This window comes from Amphiura filiformis, chromosome 3, assembly GCF_039555335.1.
Source record: "Amphiura filiformis chromosome 3, Afil_fr2py, whole genome shotgun sequence".
NCBI classification, from domain to species: Eukaryota; Metazoa; Echinodermata; class Ophiuroidea; order Amphilepidida; family Amphiuridae; genus Amphiura; species Amphiura filiformis.
Genome location: NC_092630.1, coordinates 14,537,625 through 14,561,555, shown reverse-complemented (window position 1 = coordinate 14,561,555; position 23,931 = coordinate 14,537,625). Strand labels below are relative to the sequence as shown.

Below are 23,931 nucleotides of genomic sequence, written 5' to 3'. Positions count from 1 at the left end.
ATCAGTGGATGAAGAAATAATCTCGATGTATTTTGAAAGTCCGAGGAAGTCTGGAGGAGGGGAGATAGAAGAATTTGAAATGAGTCCGTCTGGTTTGAACGCCATAATAAAGTTCAAGGAAGCATTAGGTAAGTTGTCTGTCCAAACAGTATTTTATTTTTCATTTCCTTGTTATATTTTCATAGCCATATTTTGCAAAAAAGTAATACCACGTCAGTTTTATCTGTTGTATTGGTCCAGGCATCAGTATACTTTCGTAAAGTTATCACCATGCTCACCTATTTCGATTTTTATTATGATGGACATGGAGTTCCTTTTTGTTATTTCCATTATACATGTGTAAGAGTAGCATTATATGAAATTTGAGAAGCTCAAAGTTGGTCGATATAAACCCAAAGAGGGGGAAGGAACATGTTAAAAGCGGAAGTCGCTTGAGGTCAAATGTCATGTAGGGGTCAAATTTTGAAAATGCTCCAATACGTTCAATATTAATTAAATTGTGAATAATTAATTCAGGCGAGACTTCATAGCTGCTCTTGTTAAAAAAAACCATACTTGGTTGCCTGTTATTCATTATTTCATACTTTATCATTTTAGTCACTGAAAGAGTACTTGAAAGGTCTCATAAGCTTCAGGGATGTTCACTTCGAGTTGAAGAACACAAACGTGTCGATACGTACGGGGCTCAAGCAACAACGCAAGAACATTTCCAAGCACAGTCACCAGTTATTGAAGTATCTGGATTTGACTCTTCTATGAGTGAAGACATGCTGACATTGTATTTTGAAAATGAACGGAAATCTGGTGGAGGTGAAATTAAATCTGTCAAGTTTAATCGCACGCATACAACAGCGACCATAACGTTTGCAGAAATGTCAGGTAAGTTTGGATAGTCATAAATTAGACAACTGAATTATACGTTTGAAGATGTTCAAAATATTGATGGATCTAAACAGAAAGTTTTTATGTAGTACCAATTGTTACTCTTAAGCTGGTTTCATATTTTCATGCAAACGACTAATGCCCCTGTCAGACTTTCATGCCGCTTGCCCCCGATTGGCTGGTACGTCATGCCGCTTGCCGCAGCGACAAGCGGCATGAAAGTCTGACAGGGGCATTAGTCGTTTGCATAGCAACGGAATATACTGAATCTAGGTTTCCGATCTAATTCAAATAATATATTGACCATATGAACCAATAACACGGAATACGGAACAGCCAACACAAGTTTAGTTTATGAAACTATATGTGTATTTTATTTTTGATTTATGAAATAACATGTGTATTTAAAAACAATATCTTTCAGTGACTGACCGAGTGTTAAAGAAATCGCACAGCTTCGCGGGACAAACTATGACCGTCGCGGAAAAGAAGGAAGAAACCAGAGAGTCTTTTAGCAGTAGCGATGAACAAGACAGTCCTGTCAGAGTATTAGAGGTGTCAGGTTACAAGTCTAGTACAAGTGAAGATATGCTGTTGATGTACTTTGAAAACAAGCGTAGATCCGGAGGCGGTGATATCGACGACATAGAAATGGACCAGAGAAAGACCAGAGCAACTATAACATTCGCAGAACAAACAGGTAAAGATATTTTACACGAATTTTATCATTAATTTCTCGGATCATACAAAATATTACTCTTAATAAAATAACCATGAGTTAAAACTGTTGTTGTATCAAAATAAATATTCAATATAATCACACTATTTCTTTATTCTGTAGTCATCGATCGTGTTGTGAAGAAATCACACAAACTTGACGGAGTCCAATTGACTGTGATTGAGAAACAAGCCCAGCCACCTCGTCCGATCGATAATCACAGAATCCTCCTGAAAGGGATTCCAGAAGACGTCACGCAAGAAACATTGATGCTTTATATCGAAAACAGAACAGATATTGATGACCAGCCGCAAATTGTTTATGGGGAGCAACCTGGAACAATAATGCTCTGCTATGAGCAAGAAATACAAGGTACGCCCATGACGTGCATCAATATATGTTACATGTGTACACATCATAACACCAGTTAAACTAACTATAACTAGTTCTGTCTTATTTTTTGTAAGTTTCAGGTACTTTGTTTAGTAAATTAACCTACAACGGCTAAGGGAACAATAGATCAAACTAATTTGAGTGTATTCCAACACATGTGTATGAAGCCTAAACTTTGTTATCTTTATTGAAAATGCTACATAATTAAAAATCACAACAAACTTACATACATAAAGGTGCATGCATCGTTTTTGTGTGTCTTGTTCATTCACAGATATTGACTCGGTTATTAAACAGTTTGATAAACGAAAACTCAAGAAGTCAAAAGTCTCTGCTGAACAAGTGAAAGCAACCGACGGGGTTCTTGTTCAGGACCTGAAGGCGGATACATCTAGGGATATGATAGAACTGTACTTTGAAAATCATCGCAAGAGTGGAGGAGGACCAGTAAGCGACGTGGAGATGAATGAAGATGAAAACACTGCATTTGTTACTTTTGAAGACTGGAAAAGTAAGATGATATCAAATTTATACGGCATTTTCAAGGGTATGAAAATATAATGGAATAAAAACTGTAAATAAGTTAATAGTCGAAAGGATTCTAATGTATTGTTTCCATCTTTTCCTCTCACTTTAGTTGTCAACAGAGTTACATCAAGAACACACAATCTTTCGGGACAGAGGCTGACCGTGACAGCCCACTATGAGTGTCTAGGAACAGTTGTTTCTACAGAGGGGCCAGTACCTGTTGTTCCAAAACCAATGCAGCATCCGGTTAGCCAGGAGTTGATGAAGCATATTACGGAAAAACAAACGTCACTGTTTGCTGATGAGATGAAGAAATATAACGCCGAAGTGTCTTGGCCTTGTAACGGCGATAGGTCGAAAGCTCTTATCAAGCCTCTACCAAGTGGAAGTGACGATCGTAGTGTATGGAAACAATGGAAACCCAATGTTACATCGCAATTTGCCTTATTTCTTGAGAGATTTAAGGAAGATTCCATCATTGTGCCTAAAAATATTTGGGCCGATCTGTCCGACCTACTCCCAGAACTTGAACTGGGAAATGTTGACGTCGATGAAATAGGAAACAAAAGTACTTTACGAGTAATAGGGATGACATTGGATGTCAGCAAGGCAAAGGAAATAATTGACAAAAACATTGAAGAATTGAAAGCAAAAGCCGACAGGGAAGCGAACACAATAGAAAAGACTCATAAGTTAGCACCCTTGAAGATGAAGATATTCATGATGTTTGCAATCAAAGACGAATTAGGCCAACAGTTTCGAGACGTGCATATTATCACCAAAGATGATAAGAATGAAATCGTTTTCAAGGGTGTTCGCGGAGACGTTTCGGAAACGGTAGTAGCTATGTATCAAGTTTTTGAAACACTCGGTACACGTACGTTTAAAGCAGGGCAAAACGTAACCGAATTTGTCAGTAAGTTTTGTGATGTAGTCAATGGAGTTTTGACAAGTCAAAATGTTGAAGCAGTCTGTGACGTAGAAGACGGGAAGGTCACCGTGTATGGTAGGGATCGTTCACATACAGATAGAGCTCTTGGCATCTTACAAAAAGATATAATATTCAAGACCATGCCAATTAGTAGCGATTATACTATGAAGGTATTGCAATCAAAGAAGGGTGCTGATGCTATCAACGCTATAAATGATGGTGCAGAAGTAATTGTCCGTCTGGAATCTTCCAATCGTCAGGTTCTAGTCACGGGATTATCAGAAAAGGTCGAGGATGCTATCATCCAGATCGGTCAATTCCTGGACGAAAATGTTATCATTGAGAAGCTGATTCCACTTCCTTCTTCACATGTTAAATTCGTCCTTAAAGAATGTGGAAAGGAATTATCTGAAATGCGCAACAAATACCCAGAAGTTAACATGTTACCGGAAATGAAAGGAAAGAAGAGTGGCTTCTTGATCAAAGGCAACGAAAATGGTATCACGGGAGTTACTCGTATGTTTGAAACTCTCAAATCAAAATTGGTTGAGCGGAAGCATACCGTGGATAAAGCAGGAATGCCAGAACTTCTTCGAGATCCGAAAGGGCAAAGATTTCTTCAAAGCGTTGCTAGTGAATGCAATTGTCACATAAACACGCCAGGTGAAGCGGAAGTTGACGATGATGACATTATTAGTGACAAAACCGGTGTTCCTCAAACACTGTGCCATGTTACGACACCTAAAGGATATCGTCTTCTGGTGTGTCAGGGTGATTTAACGAAGACAAACGTTGATGCTATAGTCAACGCAGCCAACCCAAGATTGATGCACATTGGAGGACTTGCGAAGGCAATAGCTGTAGCCGGTAAAGTATCATTATAATGAATAGTATTATTTTATTGTCATGCAATATTACTAAATCCATCGATTTATAAAAAGACAATATATAGTTGGTAATACAGATTGTTTTCAACACATTAAAGTATCGTACTGCTTTTCACTAGTTTTGAAACAATAAATCAATGAACCAACTTCCTTGCAATTTACTACTGATTTACAGGAGGCCCATCGATTCAAGAAGAAAGTATAGCAATCATCAGGAAAATAGGAAGAAATCTCAATACATCAGAGGCAGTCTGCACAGGTCCAGGGCAGCTACCATGCCGACATGTCATCCATGTGTGTGGACCAACATGGCCCAAAAGTCGTGGTGATGGTCCAGCGACTCATTCGCAGGAGGAAGACTTGTTGTATGACGCCGTGACCAACTCACTTAGGGAGGCACACGCTAAGAACCTAACGTCGATAGCGATTCCAGCTATCAGTACAGGTGTTTATGGTTTTCCCATAAAGTTGTGTGCAGAATTGGTCGTTGAAGCAACAATTAACTTCATGGCAAGAAAAACGTCGCTGAAAGAAATTCGGTTCACCAACATTGCCAGTGAACAGAGTATAGCGTTTCAAAACGCATTGAAGGCGAAGTTTGGAAAGGATGTAATTGATGGTTCAACAACAGTTAAAAGTAAGTTATCCTTATCTCGGTCATTGCAAAACTTACTATACATCAAGTTACCATTGTCGTTTTGAAACTTATTATTTGAATTGGATTTTATATGTCGTTTCTTTTTTGACAATTTGTTATATAATTAGAATCTGAAAAACGGCTCCCAATGCCCGCACCAAGGTCCGTGGCTTCAGCCAGGCCAGCAAAACCAGCATCAAATATCATCATGTTCACGAAGAAGTCTTCTGATACGCTTACAACAAAGGAGGGAAAGGACGTAACTCTTAAGAAAGGCAGCTTAGCCACTGAAAAGGTACATACTACGTCCACATCCACGTGTCATGTTTTTAAACGTTATTATTTGACGTGTTTTTGTTTTGGTCAAAACGTTTTTAACATTGAAAATGTCGGGTATAAAAAGATCATAAAAACATTTTACATTCTATGTGAAGAAACACTACAGCAACATTTGGCAAAAAGCTCTAGGACAGGTTTGTTGTTGCAATTTTGTTTGCTAATGTTTAAATATTTGTCATTTGGGTGGTTTTTTCTTGAACACATAATAGGCAGATGTAATAGTAAACACAACAGCAGGTGAAATGGACCTCACCAGAGGAAATGTTTCCAAAGCTCTACTGGCTGCTGCCGGATCTAATCTTCAACAACTATGTGATGCCCAAGTACTGCAAAGTGATGGAAGTCGACGGGATGTTGTAGCTGGAGATTTCATCGAGACAGGACCAGCCAATTTGCAGTGCCAGAAAGTCTACCATTCTCATTGCCCAAGTTTCAAGGAGAAAGATGCATCTAAGGTAATATTTATGTAAATCAGGTCACTTTATTTGTAACATTCTTGAACAAGTCCATTAGGACTATGGTATATTCCATTATTATTTTTCCTTAACAATACCGATTGAAACACATACTTTGTGGGACGTTTTAAGTGCAATATTAATAATAGGTCTGCTAATTTTCTTCAGCCAGATAATGCACAAATCTACTTCGGTTAATGCTAGTTGCACACCCAACATGCTCAACTTTAGCATGTCTAGAGGGTGTTGACTTTCTATCGGTATTGATTTAAGTCACCAGAAGAAATCACTACTTGTGACAGGACGAGCTTGACAAAGCTGTGGATAGTATGAAAAAGTAGATCCACTTTGGCAAACAGGAAAGCAACTTAATCGGAATTTCTCACTTCAGCATTATCATGAAGCTAACAAATCATGCCAAAGACTGCGAAAATAGCTCATTTCTAGCAATGGAATAGATGGGTCAAGGAAGCCATATGGACGGATCAACTAGTGCATCATTTGGCTGAAGAAAGCAGCAGACCTTTAAGCTATCATGAACCAACGTGCATTTAAATGATTATAAAAGAAACAATTAACATGTACATGTATAGTATTGGTCTACTTTCATTCCTTATTCTACCAGAGTAATCGCCACAGTATAACATTATATTACAGATTTTGCAGTCAATGATAAAGAAGATACTCGTTCAAGCAAATAAAAGCGGTATGGCATCCATTTCTATTCCTGCAATTGGTACAGGGAATCTGGGATTTCCCCGTGACGTCACAGCACGTGTTATGTACGAAGCAGTTGCAGAATTCAGCAAAGAGAATGCAACAAGTTCCTTAATTGACATTCGCTTCTGGGTTTATGATAAAGACATCCCAACTATTCAGGTAAGATAATTTATGGAGTAATTTTCTTGTTGGGGCGGGGGGGGGGGGGGGCATGGGGCCAAAGTGAATTTCAAGGGGGAAATCTATAAATTTTGCACAAAATTGCCGCAAAAAGTGAAAATATGTGTAATTTTGAGGCCTTTAAAGTGGGGAAGACAAGATAAATATTTGGGGCATTTGCCACCTTTGGCCCATCTACCCCCCCCGTGCCGCCACTGGATGGATATGTGGCGGTGAAATACCGACCAACTGCTGAGTAACATCGAAGTCCCCTTAATTTTAAACCAAATCAAATATATGCCAATAGACCAGTTCTTAACATGTGTTTATAAACACCATGGTTACAAGATCTATACAAATGCGTGACAAGATCAAGACGTTTTTATTTCCTTGACGGACACAGCGCGATAAAACGGCGAATATATCTAATTCCGAAGGCTAAAATATTTTTAATAAGAAACAAATGATGGGTACACTTTGGTTTGTCAAATTAGAGCAAAACGTTTCCGTTTTACCCCTCATTTTACTTGTATGCTCACGTATGGCATATTTGGCGTTAATTCTTCTCTGCAACAACTTACCCCGTGTTCATTTAGGCATTTGAAACAGAAATGCAGCAACGCACCGCTATCGCACCAATCCCCACGTCGGCGGCAGATACCACCATACCTCAAAAGAAGAAGCCGAAGAGGAAATTGAAGAAGTCCGCATCAACAAAATCTTTGCCAGTTCCAGGTAATAGTTTTACAATTAATACCGTTTTAATTGTAGAAATACCGTTTTATATCATGGGGATAAGTTGTTACTGATTTTACAATGACTAAACGAACTTGATGATTTTCACTATTCCACACGTAGCAAAAAACATTCATTGAAATCCTTTTACTTTCATTTTGAACCACAGTATTTCACTGAATCCTACTTAATAATCCTACTGATTACTCCTACTATTAATCTTTGAATGCGGAAGAGTTTATTTGCAACATGCTCACTTCAATATGCTCATGACAATATCAAAGAATATGCATACAAGCTTACAAGTTTGAAGTTTGTTTCTGTGTTGAGATACATTGATTTTCTTCTTATTCTATAATATAAAGAGCCCTATGAAGTCGAAGAACCAATAGTCGAGGCACCAGTTATGGAATCGTATCCAAGTGGCGATGTAGGGGTAGTCCATCAGAAACTAAATTTGGCTCAGTTACAGTGAAGTTGCAGCAAGGAGACCTCTCGAAGGAGGACACGGATGCAATCGTCAATACTGTGGGGAAAGAGCTGTCTTTGGGAGGTAGATTTCAATACGTGGATCCTAGGTTTCTCTATCGGAAGTCAGTGTGACAGAAAAAAACCTTATCGTTTCGTATCCTGGAACACACGGCTTAGTGGGTGTTAGAGACTGGAATCAGTTATCCCAAAAGCTAAAGTAAATCGTGTACCGTTCAAAGAGGATTGTCAAGATTGTGACGTAAGACCTAAAAGTTTGTAGAAAGTTGTGCCAGATTGCTACCCTCTCCTATTGTATGTAGGTCATTGTCGAGTTCCAATGGGAAGATCATTTAAAACAAAAACAAATGCGACCTGTACGCTCTGCTGATCGTGTGTATGAAGTTATCCCGCATTGCTATGTGGGAGGAGGGAATTTCGGTTAAACGGTCTTCCAGTAGAAACCCAGGTTCCACATATTAACTTCATATTATAAATACCATACAAATACATTTCAGGTATTCTCTGTCCTGTATAAATTTCCAATAATAACGATTCTAGTATTATGTTAATATGTTTCATTCTTTCGTACCTTTTTGTGATGTAGGGGTTGTTTCCAAAGCTCTTATCAGAGTAGGCGGGAAAATAATTAAGGCTGAGTGCGACAAAATAAAAAATGGTCAGTATATTTCGTTTAAAGAATTACATTTTAAATTATTGTCCATAATATAGGATTAGATCCAGAAGTTAACTCGAGTAACATTCCATGAGTACATTCACTTTAATTGCTAAAAGTACTACCTGCAGTATTATTACACTTTATTGATGGCTTCATTGTAGTTACTTTAAATATTGTTTGCCTTTATCTACAGCCTCGAAAACTGTGCCTGACATCAACAAGACGACTGCTGGAAATCTTCCAAGCAAATACATCATACATGCGTACCTATCCAACGCTGACAAAGTGAAGAAAATAACACACGAGATACTAAAGCTGGCTGAAAAGGAAGGAATGAAGTCGGTGTCCTTTCCGGCCCTAGGAACTGGTAAGAACTGGGCGTGCTTCTGGGCGGGTCTGTGTTCATTACATGGGTATTTGTAATCTCTATTCACAGTCGTAATATATAATCCGACACTTTCCTTGATCAAACTGACTTTAAGCTACATGGTTTCATATACATTATCTCGCCACATATCAACGTAGTATTGTCATTGTGACATAATGCTGATCATGCATTGTGTCGGAGAAAGAGAAAAAAATATATATATATATATGTATATCCCTTCCAGAATCAGTCACAGGACCAGAGTTTACAAGGCCTGCGCTAAAACAATACAGATGATCACGATAGTTAATCCCTTTAGTAAACGGACAGCAAAAAATGTTTTTCTCGTTATGAAAGTAATATTGTTGTTAAATATCCAGAAATTTAGAATATCCGTCGATAAAGTCTTCCTTGTTTTACCCGTCCCCCTTTTAAGACAAATTATAACCGACATAAATTGTGTTTCTGGTACTTAGTTACCCTTTTCATGTTATTGTTTCACAGGCAACATTGGTGGATCACCTCATCAAGTTGCACCGGCATTGATCGATGCTATCGGGGAATTCGCAACTAATGAAAAACCAAAAAGTCTTCAGCTTGTCAAGTTAGTCATATTCCAAGCAGATATGATCCCTGTGTTTGAAGATACGTTGAAGACCAAATCTGGTGATTCATTTAAGAAACCTGAAGGAGCATGGAAACGTGGAATAAGTATGTATCACACAAAACCACACTATAACCCCACACATAACACCCCAGCAAACACAGAACGTTTAAATGTCAGGTTATAGAAAGGTATAAAACGTTTTTGCTATCAAACATTCTAACATAATGTTATTTAGGTTGGTAAAATATTTTGCAAAAACAATGTTTTACACAACAACATTTACAATAACATTTTTCATAAACGTTTTTATGACCTTTATATAACCCGACATTTAAATATCACTAAAACGTTTTGACCAAATCACGTTGATAACACGTTTAAAACGATTTAACAAAATTTCTGTCTTCACTGGGACCCCACACACAAGTTTAAGCCTACAGATTCTCAAGATTTTTAGATGTATACACTTTTGTCATTTTTTTCTATCAGGTAATTTGTTAACCGGGTACTGTTCTTTGGTAACGGATAGAGGACATATTTGTTTGGAAAAATCGATGTCCAGCGGATGATTTTGACTTTTAATCAGAACTGTAAAATACTTACAGAAAATAAGTCATTTCTGCATGTTAATCTGAAATGTACACATTTTTGGCTAGGCCTATATATAGCTTGCTATCTTTTATTAATTTCGATTAATCCCTTTTTTTTCTTCATTTAAGCGCTGCCCAGCTCTAATTAGTGGTATTTAACCTATTGATTAAATTTAATAGATATGGTGGGGGCCGTGTTGAAGTATGCCACTGGATCTGGAGCTGGACCTGGTAAAAAAGATGACGCAGAGCACGATATTCGGAAAAAGAAACCGAAGGAAGAGCAAGACGTATTGATACTGCTTATCGTCGCTCGGGATGCAAGCAAGATTGACAAGGCTGTGAAACGTATTGAAGAATACATTCAAGATGAGTACTATTCAGAGGTAAACAACGAAAGATTACATTGATACAGACATTAAAAACGGCAAAATCAGTCAAACAATTCAAGTCGGTCAAACACTTCAAGTCCATAATTAAAAGGAAGTCTTGTACACTTTAGTACTGCATATAATGTAAACTTTAACCCTAAACCAACCCACCCGTGGTTTCTGCCATCGGAGTGGAAACGAAAAACGAGAGAAGGTGAATTTTGTTCAAGCTCGAAATTCCTCTGTACATGGAACATACTGCTATCTGTCCCGCTCTCGGAACGAAACTCGGGAACCTGTTCCTGGCTGCGATGGATAGATTTGGGCTTGCGCTGATCTCAAACTGCATATTCCTGTAATGGTTTATGGAACGTGATCTGGCTCGTCATTGGTACAATTATAATAATACAGTTATACGTTTTTAGCCTGGGAGCCTTCCCATTAAATGTTGTATTATTTGCGTAATATGTTTAACGTTCACTACTTTTACTTCACTTCATTTACACAGCTCACTGTGAACTGAAGGTGATTTAATTGTCTTAATCATTTTGTGATGTGTTTCCAGGAAGTGGTACCCGTGGAAGGAGAAGATTCTGTACTTGAAGACGGCATGATGGGAGCAATCAGGATCATTGGGAAGAAGCACAAGGTAAGTAAATATCATCACGGTAATTGGTATTATTAGGTTTAAAATTCTTAGAGAAAATCCAATTTTGATGTTACATACCTCGATCAATGACAGTTTCGTGCTGAATTAAATTGATTCAATTTGAGAAAATCAATGGAAGAAAAAGCTTGTAACACGAATAAAATGGTTGCAAAAAATATAAGCAAGGATAAAATTTTAAGACGGCGCTGTAGTGACCAATAATTCAGGATCGGTTCTGCGCCATTCCAAACGCATTTCAAATTTTGAACTTAATATTTCGTTGACAATCCTGATGGACATATTGGTATATTTTACCTTAATATTGTATTGCCGTTCTTTATTGTGCGTAAGTTGCGTAGTCTACATCTTGTCAATAGTTCAGCTCAATTGTATATCTTTTAATGGGGGTAATTCGTAATTTTAGCATCTTATGTTTAGGGTATTTTTCCACGAAAAAACCTTATTTCCAACATTTCAGCTAATTCGGATATTGAATTTGTGAGTTAAATTTTACGCAAAATTACATGTTGGAGTAAATATGGATCATGAAGTGCCCCTTTAAAAGAATGGTTAAAATAATTTACTTATGAACACATATTTTATAACACTTATTTTCACATGAACATTATCTGAAACAGGTCAGAATTTCCACCGGTAAAAAAGGAATTATAGTGGAGGGACCAAAAGCCGCAGTTCTTGGGACCAAAGCAGATATTATATCCGAGTTTGCTCGCATTCAAGGAGAAGAAAAACGTAGAGCAAAGGAATTACTCCTAAGCAAAGAGGTATGTCCTTTTGTTATTCCGTAAAAGAAATATTATCACGTTCCTATTTTTTCATTGCCCGGCTTCTTTCATATTAAACATAGTGAACGCAGGTTACGCCGGCAGGCGATGCCACTGCGTCGTTTGATCCTAGAGTAGGGAATGCCGCAAATGTATATTTCAAATGAACTATTTCAAATTATCACTATATCGTTGCCATTCCAGCCCACTTTTTTCTCATTAAAAAAATAAATGATAGCTATAAACTTGAATTGATCAGCTTTATGTTCAAACATTATAGTAGAAACATTAAATAAGTATTTTTTTCAAAATCCTTGTTGAGGTACACAATTAGCACACAACAAATGTCCAAGATTATAGTATTCCAAAAACAATTAAGGCCTTCTCATGTCGGTTGATCAGAAACACAGATCCGTCACAAGTGAATGCTGCAAATTACTTTCGAAATGAACTGAAGAAAATAATAATTTGATGCTGTGAAACGTATACAAACACGGTAATCTTAAGAGTATTTTATAAGTTCTACCTCCTATAACATTTGGCTTTATTATTAATTAATACAATTCAAAACCTTTTGTTTGTTAATTTTAGGTTCAGTGGCGATACAAGTCGGACACTGGTATTTACGATGACTACGATGAAGAAATAAATGCTCGCTTGGAAAAGGCCTATCAGAATAAGGAGGCGTCAATTGAACTTGACATGGAAGAGGGAAAAATCCAAATAGATTTGGTGAAAATGGTGGAAATAGATGTCACAGGAAATGAAGTACAGATTAATCGAGCAGACCTCAGTATAGGTGAGTAAAAACGAGGTCATTTGTTAATAGTACAATTCGACTCTGATAATGTAATGTCACATGACGTGTAGATCTTGGTCAGCTACAGTAATTTATTATAAATTAAAAAAACACTTTAAAAAATCTTGGAAAATAAGTGAAAACTACTTCTCACTTTTTAAAACCAATTTTATCGTCTTTACTTTTTATGCAATTCGCATACAATTATTATAATAATACGTTATGCTTTTTGTCACTTTAAAATAGAAAAAAGCAACTTACCCAGTAATTGGATACCAATGGATGAAAGCAGCAACCTGGAAGTCGTAAAATTGACCCAAGGAAGTCCTGAATACAATGACGTGGAACAGTCATTTAAGGCTGGTTATCCAAATGCCAATATAGTTCAGGTAATCATAAGAAAACAATAATTGCTTATCGTTCGTTTTCCAATAAGGATAACACGTCCACTATTTGTTCCATCTATTTGTTCCATCTATTTATTCCATCATTATAATCACATGTGTCCTAATGAAGCAGTACTCTTCCATTCTCTACATCTAATTATTATTTTAAGTCAGAAAGTGTATACGCGATGGGTTTCAAAAACTTGCAAATGTAATTTTGTGGGTGTTAGTCAAGATATCGTGAAAAGGGGGTTGCTATTGTAAACTATTATCGATATAAGCCCTACTACTTTTAGGTTCTAGTAGCATGGAACATCACAACCGGGAACGTATACTGACTATAATACGTTATGTGTAGATATTTTCAGTACACAATCTGTGGTTATTGTTCCGATGAATACAAACTGTATCAAAACAAATGAAACCGGATATGTGACATTTCAAAAAATGTTTAAATTATCAATCGTTAATAATTGTAAATTGTATGCTACTAATAGAAATGGGCATATGTAAACTTAATGATCTGAAAATCTGAATAGGTTGTTGCATCTGGGCGTTAAAATTCTCATTCAAATGAAGATCACGTAGTCGTAGTTTTACTCAATGTCACTACTTACTTTAAAAGCATATAACTACTGAACGGAATGTGTTATCTTCATGACCTACAATTCTAAGAGAACATTTTAAACTACTATAATTTCAAATGTTTTAAAAATTGAGCCTGGTAGCTGCATAACCTAGTGAAAAAAGTCGTCGGTTCCAATCATTTTGATTCAGTTTATAGGAAATCAATTAATATTCTTACAGATTGATCGAATTCAAAACAAAGAGATATATACTCAGTACACAGCCAGGAAGGAGCAAATGAAAGCGCGACTCGGAATGGAAACAGAACGTCTTCTCTACCATGGCACATCACAAGATACTGTAGACAAGATCAATATGAGAGGCTTCAATCGCAGCTACTGTGGAAAGAATGGTAGGAATAGCTTTGTTTAACACTTGTTATTTATGTCTGGATCTGCTCATTCAAAATTAATTTCAAAGAGCCAGTTTGAAGTCCAAAATTGATCTAAATGTTCCGTTCATTTCATTTGCACCTCTTCTGTTATTTTATACAGCGGTGGTGTTTGGTAAAGGAACGTACTTTGCCAGGGATCTTTCATATTCAGCTCAGGACCGATACTCGCAGCGGGACGCAAACAACCAGAAATACATCTATATCTGCAAAGTGTTGGTTGGGGATGCTGAAGTTGGTGACAGAAGCATGGTTATGCCTCACCAAAAACCCGGTTCACTCGATATTTATGACAGCACTGTCGACAACGTTTCGAATCCGTCCGTTATTGTAATATATCATGACGCCCAAGCCTACCCCGAGTACCTTGTAACATTTACATAAATATTTTAAAAGTACATAATATTGTAGGGCTATGCATGATGTCAGATACAAATTAAAGCATCTTATTATTTCTCTTCTCAAATTCCGTTCCCACTATAGACTAGACGTATAATGTGTTCATGCTAAGAAAGTAAACTCCAAGGGAAAACAAATTGTTCGTACTTGTGAATATTATATTCTTTATAGTTGTAAACTGTATTGTTCTTGTACTTTATTTGTATTATATATATCGTATTATTATATATGTTTTGACCATATCTTGTTGTAAGATGAATGTCAATAAAATCTGATTCTGATTCTATTCAGATGCTACAAGGAAAACAAATTATTCGTTCTTGTGAATTTTCAGAATAAGATCAAAGATCGTTCAGTTATTAATTGAAAACAAAATTTTCTGTTTTGAAAAAAAATCAATGGAAGAAAAAAGCTTGCAACACGAATAAAATGGTTGCAAAAAATATAAGTAAGGATAAAATCTTAAGACGGCGCTGAAGTGACCAATAATTCAGGATCGGTTCTGCGCCACTCCAAACGCATTTCAAAACAGATAGTCATTTGACAGATCAATTTAGGACCAAAATCCAACTTGATTAACAAATTAATAATCTTTTTAGGTCCTTTTAAGCGATAACTCTCGCGTATACGCGCGCGATACCCAGCGTGTGCACTGGACCTTGTGCAAAATAATACGAGATGGACGATGTACAATAGTCACATAGTGCCGTAAATGTTTACAGCTAGCTATATCCTATAATAGTTATCCGGCAAATTTTAATTTTGTAATTCTTTATTTAAACTGTTGAAATAACATTAGTAATGTTAGTAACTGCCGGGAAGGGTTGTTGTCCATTTTAAGCTGAAATAACAAAGTGAAGTGAAAATAATCCCACTGGTTATTTTGGCTATTTAACATGCAGTTCTATGGGAGGACATAAAGTCATAATAAAAAACTATGACTTTTATGTCAAACTTGACTTGCAAAGACAACAAATAGCCGATTCCATTTAGGTGCAAGTTGGTACATGTGTTAACATTACAAATATGCAAGAAAAAAATCGGGTTTGAAAATAAATTAACCAATTTCATATTATAAGATCGTACATTATGGCTTAAATAAGGGGAATATGAAAAAAAACCATTAAAAAAACCATTTCTTGAATGGAGTCTCAAGATTCATATAAACATTTTGGGAAAGAGGTTTTTTTTGTTATAATGTACCAAAACGAAATTCACATTTTTGTGATTTTCTCCAAATTAATTTGTTGTTTTTACACCAAATCTGTATTTATATTTAGATTCCTTGATGTTTTGCCTTTAAAAAATGTATACTTTTATACTTTTATAATTCAGAAGTGATGGCACTTTTACTACATGCATTGCCGAAACAACTGATGCGCAGTCATTATACTCTAAATAAACTCCTTCTGCAAGTGTGTAACCTAAGTGTGTCATGGTTAAATATTTGTTTATGAATATAGATAATGAAGTATAAACATGATTCTTTATTTGTTATGACAAAGTAGAGTAATATTTGTGTACGCAGTTCCAACCACCGTTTATCAGTGGATCTGGTGGCCTATTGATAAGTACATGTCTATAGTGATCGGAAAGTCGTGGGTTCGAATCCCGTGCCGGGACATTCCCTTGTATCGCTTGTGTGTCGGTCAGGATCCCGTGCTGGTACATTCCCTTTGTATCGGTTGTGTGCCGGTCAGGATTTGGTAAACTGTTTTTTTCTTTCTTATCTATTTAATTTAGCACTCATAAAAAATGATTTAATTTACTTTTATCTATCAACCTGGATGATTCGGAATATTCACAAATACAGACTATAAATCAGAATTGAATATATTTCTTTCGAGAAAAAATAATCTTGAAAATTACGCCAATTGGTTTTAAGTACTACGTATACATTTAAAGATATTGGACAATTTTTCAAAGGTTTGCTATGTTTTGTTAAATCCTTTCTACAAACTAAGCGTACTACTTACCGCGGAAAGCTATAGGCCCTAGGCACACTATGTTATGGACATATTTTTGTACTTCATAAATTTGCAACAAAAAGGAAGCATTGATGAAAGTCGTGTCCCCCTCCCCTTCCACCCCGCAGGTTGCTCTCCCTGGTTGAAGGATATACGAGGATGTACCACGGTTTGGGTGTACCTTTTCAGCGATTTTGGTATATCGATGAGCAGAAAAGTGCCCTTAAAAGCACACGCTATTTCAAGAGCAGAGTTGGGTGCAATCTAGGTTGTTGTTGACTTCATGACACTACAATTATTTTGTGTAAACCGAATGACCTTGAGAATTGTAAAATAAAATCTGAAATGTTTTAATTTGGCATGTTTATTTGTTTGTTTTTTATCGCGTTTGTATTGAATTTTAATCAAGATAGATCATTCACGGGCAGTGGCGTAGCGTCATAGGGGCAAAATTTTAGAATATCCCATAGATAAATTTCCAGAAAATGGCTTTTGCTGCCCCAGACCCGGTAGCCACCGGCCCCCGCCACATCATGGACGCCCCCCCACATATGATGACCCATGCTACGCCACTGTGCACGGGGCAAACAATATTGGAAAGCAGGAGACCTAGACCCCCTCATATTTTGTGTATTACTTAGACCTTTACCAGAATCCACCTAATATCCAAGTCCATTTGTATTCGAGTCCGAGTACAACAAAATTGTTGATTTTATTGCAAAGATTCCAAACAAAAAGGAATTTTGAACCAATGCCATTATGTACATGGACACTGCTACAGACTATGCATGAATTCAAGAATAGTTATAGCTCTTTTATTTTCTTCCTTTTTTATTAATTGGTCTTCATATTTTTATGCAAATGTTTATCTATAATCAAAGTACAGCACCACTAAATAATAACAATCATACAGAAAGCAACAACTGCATCACATACACGCCCACCGACACACATAAACAGTGGCGGCGCTACGCCCCCCCCAGTTTGCCCCTCCGCCACTTTTTAGTCAAAACCCCCAAAATCACGTCAATTTCCCCTTTTTACGGCAATTTTGCGCAAAATTTGTCAATTTACCCCCCTGAAATTCACAAATCACTTTGCCCAACCCAATGCCCCCCGAAAAATCCTGGAGAAATGCAATTCAAAATTACTACGAGTTTAATTATTATTAATACAAATTAATATTCATACAAATTAGTAGCTACATTGTATTATTGGTTCGAAACCAGGGGCGTACCGGAGCCACCGAGCCGAAGGCCTAGCCGCTTCGCCTCGCTATATAACTTATCCGAGTGTCATTCTTGAAAGACTAAGTCAGATACCCTAGGAGATAACTGGCTTTAATCAGAATTTTTGGTGTGGAAGGTTTGACAAGCATATCCTATGTAAAAAGTGTGCTGCTTCCAAAATAAGCAGTCTTATTGTCCCCGCTTACGACATTTGGGCCATTTTTGGCCAAAAATGACCATTTTGGTCAAAAGATTTTTTGGTCAGATTGGTCAAATTTGTTGGTGCAAATGTTTAGAAAAGCATATTCTATGTAAAAAACAAGGTGTATATGCCAACAAGTTTGTTTTAAATACACTACATTTTTTGTTGTACACTCGTTGACCAAAACTACTATTTTGTCAAGCAATCAGATTTTGGCAAGGATGTTTAAACAAGCCTATTCTATGTTTAAAGTGTGTTGTTTCCAAGGGAAGTTGTCTTACTGATCCCATTGAAGACAATTTTAGTATTTTGCCAATTTTTGGCCCAAAATGACCTTTTTGATCATTTTTGGTTATATTTGTTGATGCAAATGTTTAACAAACAAGGTGTATTATGCCATAAAGGTTGTTTTAAACACACTACTTGAGACATTTTGGACAATCTTTAGCTAAAACTACCATTTTGTCAAACAATCAGATTTTTTGGCGAGGATGTTTTAACAAGCTTATTCTATGTTTAAAGTGTGTTTTCAAAATATGTTGTCTGCTGATCCCATTTTTAAATGGGATCAGCATGATGATTGTCTTAATTAAAATTAAGACAATCATCATCCTGATCTCCATCTAACATATATTCTACAGGCTGAGTCAAAAAGAAGTAAACTCATGTTTTAGGGGCTGTAACTCGAGATCTGCAAGGAATCTGCTAAAAATAAAAATATCACTGGAAAGAGCAAATTCTACACGTATAAAAAAAAAAGAATTATTGCAATTGATCACAGCAAACTAAATTTATACTCATTTGAATACAACCACCCATTTTTGTAGCTGCACACGCCTGATTGATTTTCAATTTCGACGAATCAGCAAAGTGCTAACAGGATTTATTGTTGAAAAGACAACTTTTGCTTTTAATTAATATTCAACAAAGTCCATGACGGTACTGTAGTTTGTAGGGATACCAATTCAAGTCTTTACGAACGATCCGGCAGACCCATTGATTGGGGAATGTTGGGTAAAGGATTGAGATGATCTTTGGTCTTGCTGTAACGCATGTCTAACTCTAGCAATGTTGTGATCTAGCAGTTCGTGGTCTGCCTGAAGCTTCCGGCTGTCTGTTCCTTAGTGTCCCATGCACATTGAGCTTGTTCACATTCTTATATACTGCTCACTTACATGAAACCCGGTTAGCTGTAGGAAATTGGAGACGAATCAAAGAGACGCTGAACTTCAGTGGGACTCCTAGCTTCATGATACTTCGTCGACATAAACGTGCGCTCCCGTGCGGTAAATTATTGTGCAGTGTTGTCATTTGCCCCGTTTTATTATAATGTAGTGCAATGAGGTAAAATTCATATTGAAAAGAGCCCTTTAACATGTAGGAATTGTTGATCGAAACCACACCTGCCACAGAACTTTATTTGCATTTGAATATCGTGCCTTACCAATCAATATAATAGGTAGGCCCCTACTTGGGAAGTGAAACGGTGTGCAGCTACAAAAATGGGTGGTTGTATTCAAATGAGTATAACTTGAGTTTGCTGTGAGCAATTGCAACAATTCTTTTTTTTTATTTCAACGTGTAAAATTTGCTCTTTCCAGTGATATTTTCATGTTTAGCAGATTCTTCACAGATCTCGAGCTACAGCCCCTCAAACATGAGTTTACTTCTTTTTGACTCAGCCTGTACTTCCATGGTCTCAGAAAGCACAATTGGCACCTGACTGCCGGTAAACCAAAGTGGTAGGTAAACTCCGAACCTCATTCCAGCCATCATCTGTGGGTTCAATGTTTTCTAGTGGATCTCTTAGATGAGCATGTTTCCAAAATAAAAAAGACGCAGCCAGTCCATTGGAGAGACATCAAGGGCATGGAAGCAGGCATGTTTCCACCCTGTAAAAATGTTCTGGTACAGAAGATAGCACGGAGCAGCTATATGGCATATCTCTGGAAACATGCTCATCTAAGAGATCCACTAGAAAACATCAAACCCACATATCATAACTGGAATGAGGTTCGGAGTTTACCTACCACTTTGGTTTACCGGCAGTCAGATACCAATTGAGACCACGGAACCATCAGATGAAGATCAGGATGATGATATTGACATCGATAGTATTAGTGATGATGAATCAGAGTACGAAGATGACAGTGATGATGATGGGGATTAACTCAGCGTTGCCAAAAACGTGACAAAACATCAGAGTTGGACTCACTTCTTTATGGTAGAGACAAGCAACTGTTATGTGAGGCAATTCTCTAAAAATAGTAAAAGGCAGACAGATATCTAACATTTTGTCAAAATATGCTCCTAGTATTCATATTTTAACCACAAATATGGTAATAGTAGGGATGCCCACTCTCAATACAGTTTCCACTAGAACGATTTTTCATTTACTGTGTGCGTGCACTCACACACGTATTGTCTATGGAGAAACTGATCGATACAAGAAATCCCAGGCATGTTAAATGGCGTACATACTTGTTTTGATCCAAATGTATGCCTATATCAGGGTGTTTCAAGAAATTCCTGATTCCACCAGAAAACATTCACCAAACTTTTTCCTGTTTGGTCAGTAAATAGAGAGGACCTTCCTGCATGAAGAGATCAACTTTTTTAATGAAAAATTTAATGAGATGAGAACTACAACAGGTTGAAGTGACACCATTCCGTGCATCAGGTGTTCAAACGCAATTATCTCCGAATTTGGAGTGAATCAGACAAGCAAACTTACATACTCATAAAATTTAACTATTTATGAAGACAAAATGTGTAGGATGTTAAGAAATTTAAGAATGTTTAAGCCTACCATCGCGGCCCATCTCAAATCATGCACTTCCCCGTGCACTTCTCACTACCATGTCCATTTCATAGGGAGTATAAAAACCGGGGACCATCATGGCTTCCATGCACACAGTGTATTGCTCAATGTAGTAAAGATAACCTTTGAGCAGTCCGGTCCGACTGCCTGATCAGGAAGTACTGCCGAATCAGGCAGTATGTTGCCGAGTTAGGCAACACAGGCTTTGGTAACCCTTCCGAATTCGACAGACTAAGGATTAAATTGTTCATGGTGATTTTATAAAAGATCGGGGGAAATTTTACTTTGACACACATGAGCTACATGTAAGTTGACACTTTTTCACCGAGCGAAAAAAAATTCCACCGGGAAAAAAATAATTTAAATAACAAAACAATTTCTAACGGTTTTTAAAAATTTGATTTAAATATGCAAATTAACTTTATTTTAACTAAAATTGATGAAAAATCACTACTAATTGTACATTCATTGATAATTTTATATATTTTACCTACTTCTTTACTCTAAACCAAGAAATAACGGTATAGTAAAAGATGCTCTATTTGAAATAGAGCATTGCATTGTGGGATACCATACTGCCTGACTCGGCAACATACTGCCTGATTCGGCAGTACTTCCTGATCAGGCAGTCGGACCGGACTGTTGAGTTGGAGCAAATTTCTCAAAATTGGTAGTGATTAATGTTACCAAACTTATGCCATGATGAAATATAATAATTTTTGAAGATAAAATGTGCTGACCTTAAAAGATTGAACAATGTTTAAGACTACCGCTTTTCATTTGAAATAATGCACTTATTGTTCATCTCCTCTATGGAGATATTTTCCATGGCGGCCATCTATGATCATGCTTGAGGTTTCAACAAACAAACCATGGGTTTTGAGGTCTTATAGTTTTTGTTGTATGTCAACAAAATCAATTAAATTTTCAGGATGATCTTATTTTCATGTTGTTATAAGCAAATATAATGTTCCAGATAAGATAGTTAATAAATACATTAAGAAAAAGTACCTTAAAGTTGCACTTTCTGTTAGTATTCCTTTTTGGACTTTAACTTTTTAACATGTTCTAGCAGCCCTATATAAAACCGTGACACTCGAAAGGCCATATCTCTGGAATGAAACGTCCGATTAAGATTATTTAAACGCCAAAATGTTTCTTTCATCAATTCCCATCCAATAAGTTAGGTCTGAATCAATTTAAAAGTACTTCAATTTTTAGTGGACATGCCTAGTAATAGTAGGACAGGCTTGGTCATTTCTGCACTTGTGTAGAGCCAGTAAGTTACATTGTGCTAAAAGCCAAATATGGCGACAAGATTAGGCCAAATAATTTGATTATAATCTTATAACAAAAAGCGCTAATAAAATAGCTGGTTATACCAATTTGAATAAAATATAGAGCAGTTTAAAAGTGACAGCATGTTCATAGGATTTTCTAAGGAGCACGGCGAGTGAGTTTTGATCTATCGTGCTATAATGAGCCCGTTAGACAAAGCTGTTAGGAATAACCCTGAAGGAAGAAATAACCCATATTTGTCGATTAAAACGCCCTCCGTTTCCATTTATTATTGTTAGGGAAATTTAAAACTTAAAGTTGCATTGTGCAAGAAGAAGTATCCAAATACACAGAACAAATTTTTTATTAATTACCTAATGATTACTTTACAACTTATGGTACTTTGGGTTAAATGCCTCACAGTGATTTGCTCATCAAAATTCATAGTTTGATATATTTGTTATCAGTCAAGATTAATAGGAAAATTTTAGATTCTAAATGTGTTAACATAGTTTGCTAGTGATTCAGCCGCGTATTAGAAACAAAATTAGATACATGAATCTGTTATTTTTAAACTTAAAGACTTAGAGGAGACCGGGTAGTGGTTTTTTTTACTAGCTTAAAATGTCTAGGTTAGAAGGGACCTGATTATTACGATATTACTAATTCAAAAAAGTATTGACTCGGAAACGAGTTTTGACGATCATTTCTGTGACGAGATATTCTCTACGGTCACTTAATAAGCTGTAACAAAAGGCTTGAATAAAACATTGGTCACACCTAGGAGGTAAAACACTTCAGAATGACAATGACTTTCGAAAACGAATACAAAAACGAAAACAGGAACTGAAAGGATAAAGAGACTCCTAGTTTTTGACAAGCAAGCAGGTAGCTAATTTCTTTACTTAAGTACACTGTAAATCCCCACGTGTAACACTTTTAAAAAAACCCACGAAAATCAACACCGCACAGTGTCATCGCCCCGATATCTTCATGGCAGAACGCAGCAACAGCAACGCATGGCCATTTTGTTCCGACCTTTGAGACGCATAATTAGCCGAGTGACCTGACTAAGGCTACTGACAATAACCGGAGTAATTGATTTCTCTCTGTGTGAGTAAGCTTGTATACGACATTGAGGTAAATGGTCATCGACTTTTATACTGCCTCCACGGGAGTAGTGAGTGCAGCTATAGCCTGCGCGCTGTAGTCCATACAGGACCAACGCAATATAAAATCAGATTTTGGTCAGATTTTGAGTTCAAGACGCACGGTTCTTTCTCAAGACGCTTGCTAACGACTATCATATCTGTTCAACACGTATATTCAAGTGTAAGGAACCAGATCTGGTTTCTTTAGAGAAAATCATTTACGGGAGATATTTTAATATCATTTTCTACCCCGGTATCCAAAGATTTTCGTCTGATATCAAAATCGTGCATAGCACATTCACGTGTATCGGTCCCGGGTATTTATTTTAGTATCTCTGTTGTACCAAGTAATTATTAACCAGGCGATGTCGGTGTGCACCGCACCTTGTGATTACAAGTTATCACACTTTGAATTTGTATCTAAATGCATGTTGTGATGTGTAGGAGAATAGGTTTTAAAATATGAAACGTTTTTTTTTAAATATACATAGATAATAATAAGAAGAATTTGTCTAAACGTCTAACGTGTTTTAGTATTTACAGTGTAGAGAAATTATAGAATCATGCAAAATGTCTCATTTTGTCTTAAATACACGGCTTTTGGCTTAACCACTGGAGAGTTATGTTAGCACATCTATAACACTAACAAAGGTGCCCAAATCTTTTCTTCGTTTTTACCAAATCCTTCATTTCAAAAATACCTAATGACAATTGTAATGGCAACTGTTAGGCAATTTGTACACATTATATTTTTACACTTTCGCTGGGTTTAAAATAATTA

General features: G+C 36.7%; 2 protein-coding genes across 2 annotated transcripts; both read left to right on the top strand.

Moving 5' to 3' along the window:
• Positions 1-13: 13 nt before the first annotated feature.
• On the top strand, positions 14-8,867 carry LOC140148081 (protein mono-ADP-ribosyltransferase PARP14-like). The gene is made up of 14 exons (XM_072169935.1): positions 14-128; positions 598-879; positions 1,307-1,582; positions 1,724-1,972; positions 2,268-2,504; positions 2,631-4,319; positions 4,515-4,976; positions 5,105-5,271; positions 5,525-5,770; positions 6,428-6,649; positions 7,246-7,384; positions 7,750-7,937; positions 8,460-8,531; positions 8,725-8,867. Exons 1-12 carry the CDS (start codon positions 26-28, stop codon positions 7,857-7,859), a joined length of 4,182 nt encoding a protein of 1,393 aa, XP_072026036.1. The 5' UTR covers positions 14-25; the 3' UTR covers positions 7,860-7,937; positions 8,460-8,531; positions 8,725-8,867.
• LOC140147075 (protein mono-ADP-ribosyltransferase PARP14-like) lies at positions 7,896-20,070 on the top strand. The gene is made up of 11 exons (XM_072168846.1): positions 7,896-7,977; positions 8,725-8,898; positions 9,403-9,609; positions 10,276-10,481; positions 11,032-11,115; positions 11,754-11,900; positions 12,492-12,699; positions 12,946-13,088; positions 13,893-14,064; positions 14,207-14,318; positions 19,950-20,070. The coding sequence occupies exons 1-11, from the start codon at positions 7,896-7,898 to the stop codon at positions 20,068-20,070; spliced, it is 1,656 nt and encodes a 551-aa protein (XP_072024947.1).
• Positions 20,071-23,931: the final 3,861 nt, after the last annotated feature.

Coding starts and splice junctions, on each gene's coding strand:
- LOC140148081 (XM_072169935.1), top strand. CDS start 26: ATGTATTTTGAAAGTCCGAGGAAGTCTGGAGGAGGGGAGATAGAAGAA. Junction 1,583..1,723: donor AACATTCGCAGAACAAACAG/GTAAAGATATTT, acceptor TTTATTCTGTAG/TCATCGATCGTGTTGTGAAG. Junction 7,385..7,749: donor AAAATCTTTGCCAGTTCCAG/GTAATAGTTTTA, acceptor TATAATATAAAG/AGCCCTATGAAGTCGAAGAA.
- LOC140147075 (XM_072168846.1), top strand. CDS start 7,896: ATGCAATCGTCAATACTGTGGGGAAAGAGCTGTCTTTGGGAGGTAGAT. Junction 9,610..10,275: donor AGCATGGAAACGTGGAATAA/GTATGTATCACA, acceptor TAAATTTAATAG/ATATGGTGGGGGCCGTGTTG. Junction 14,319..19,949: donor TACATCTATATCTGCAAAGT/GTTGGTTGGGGA, acceptor GTTTACCGGCAG/TCAGATACCAATTGAGACCA.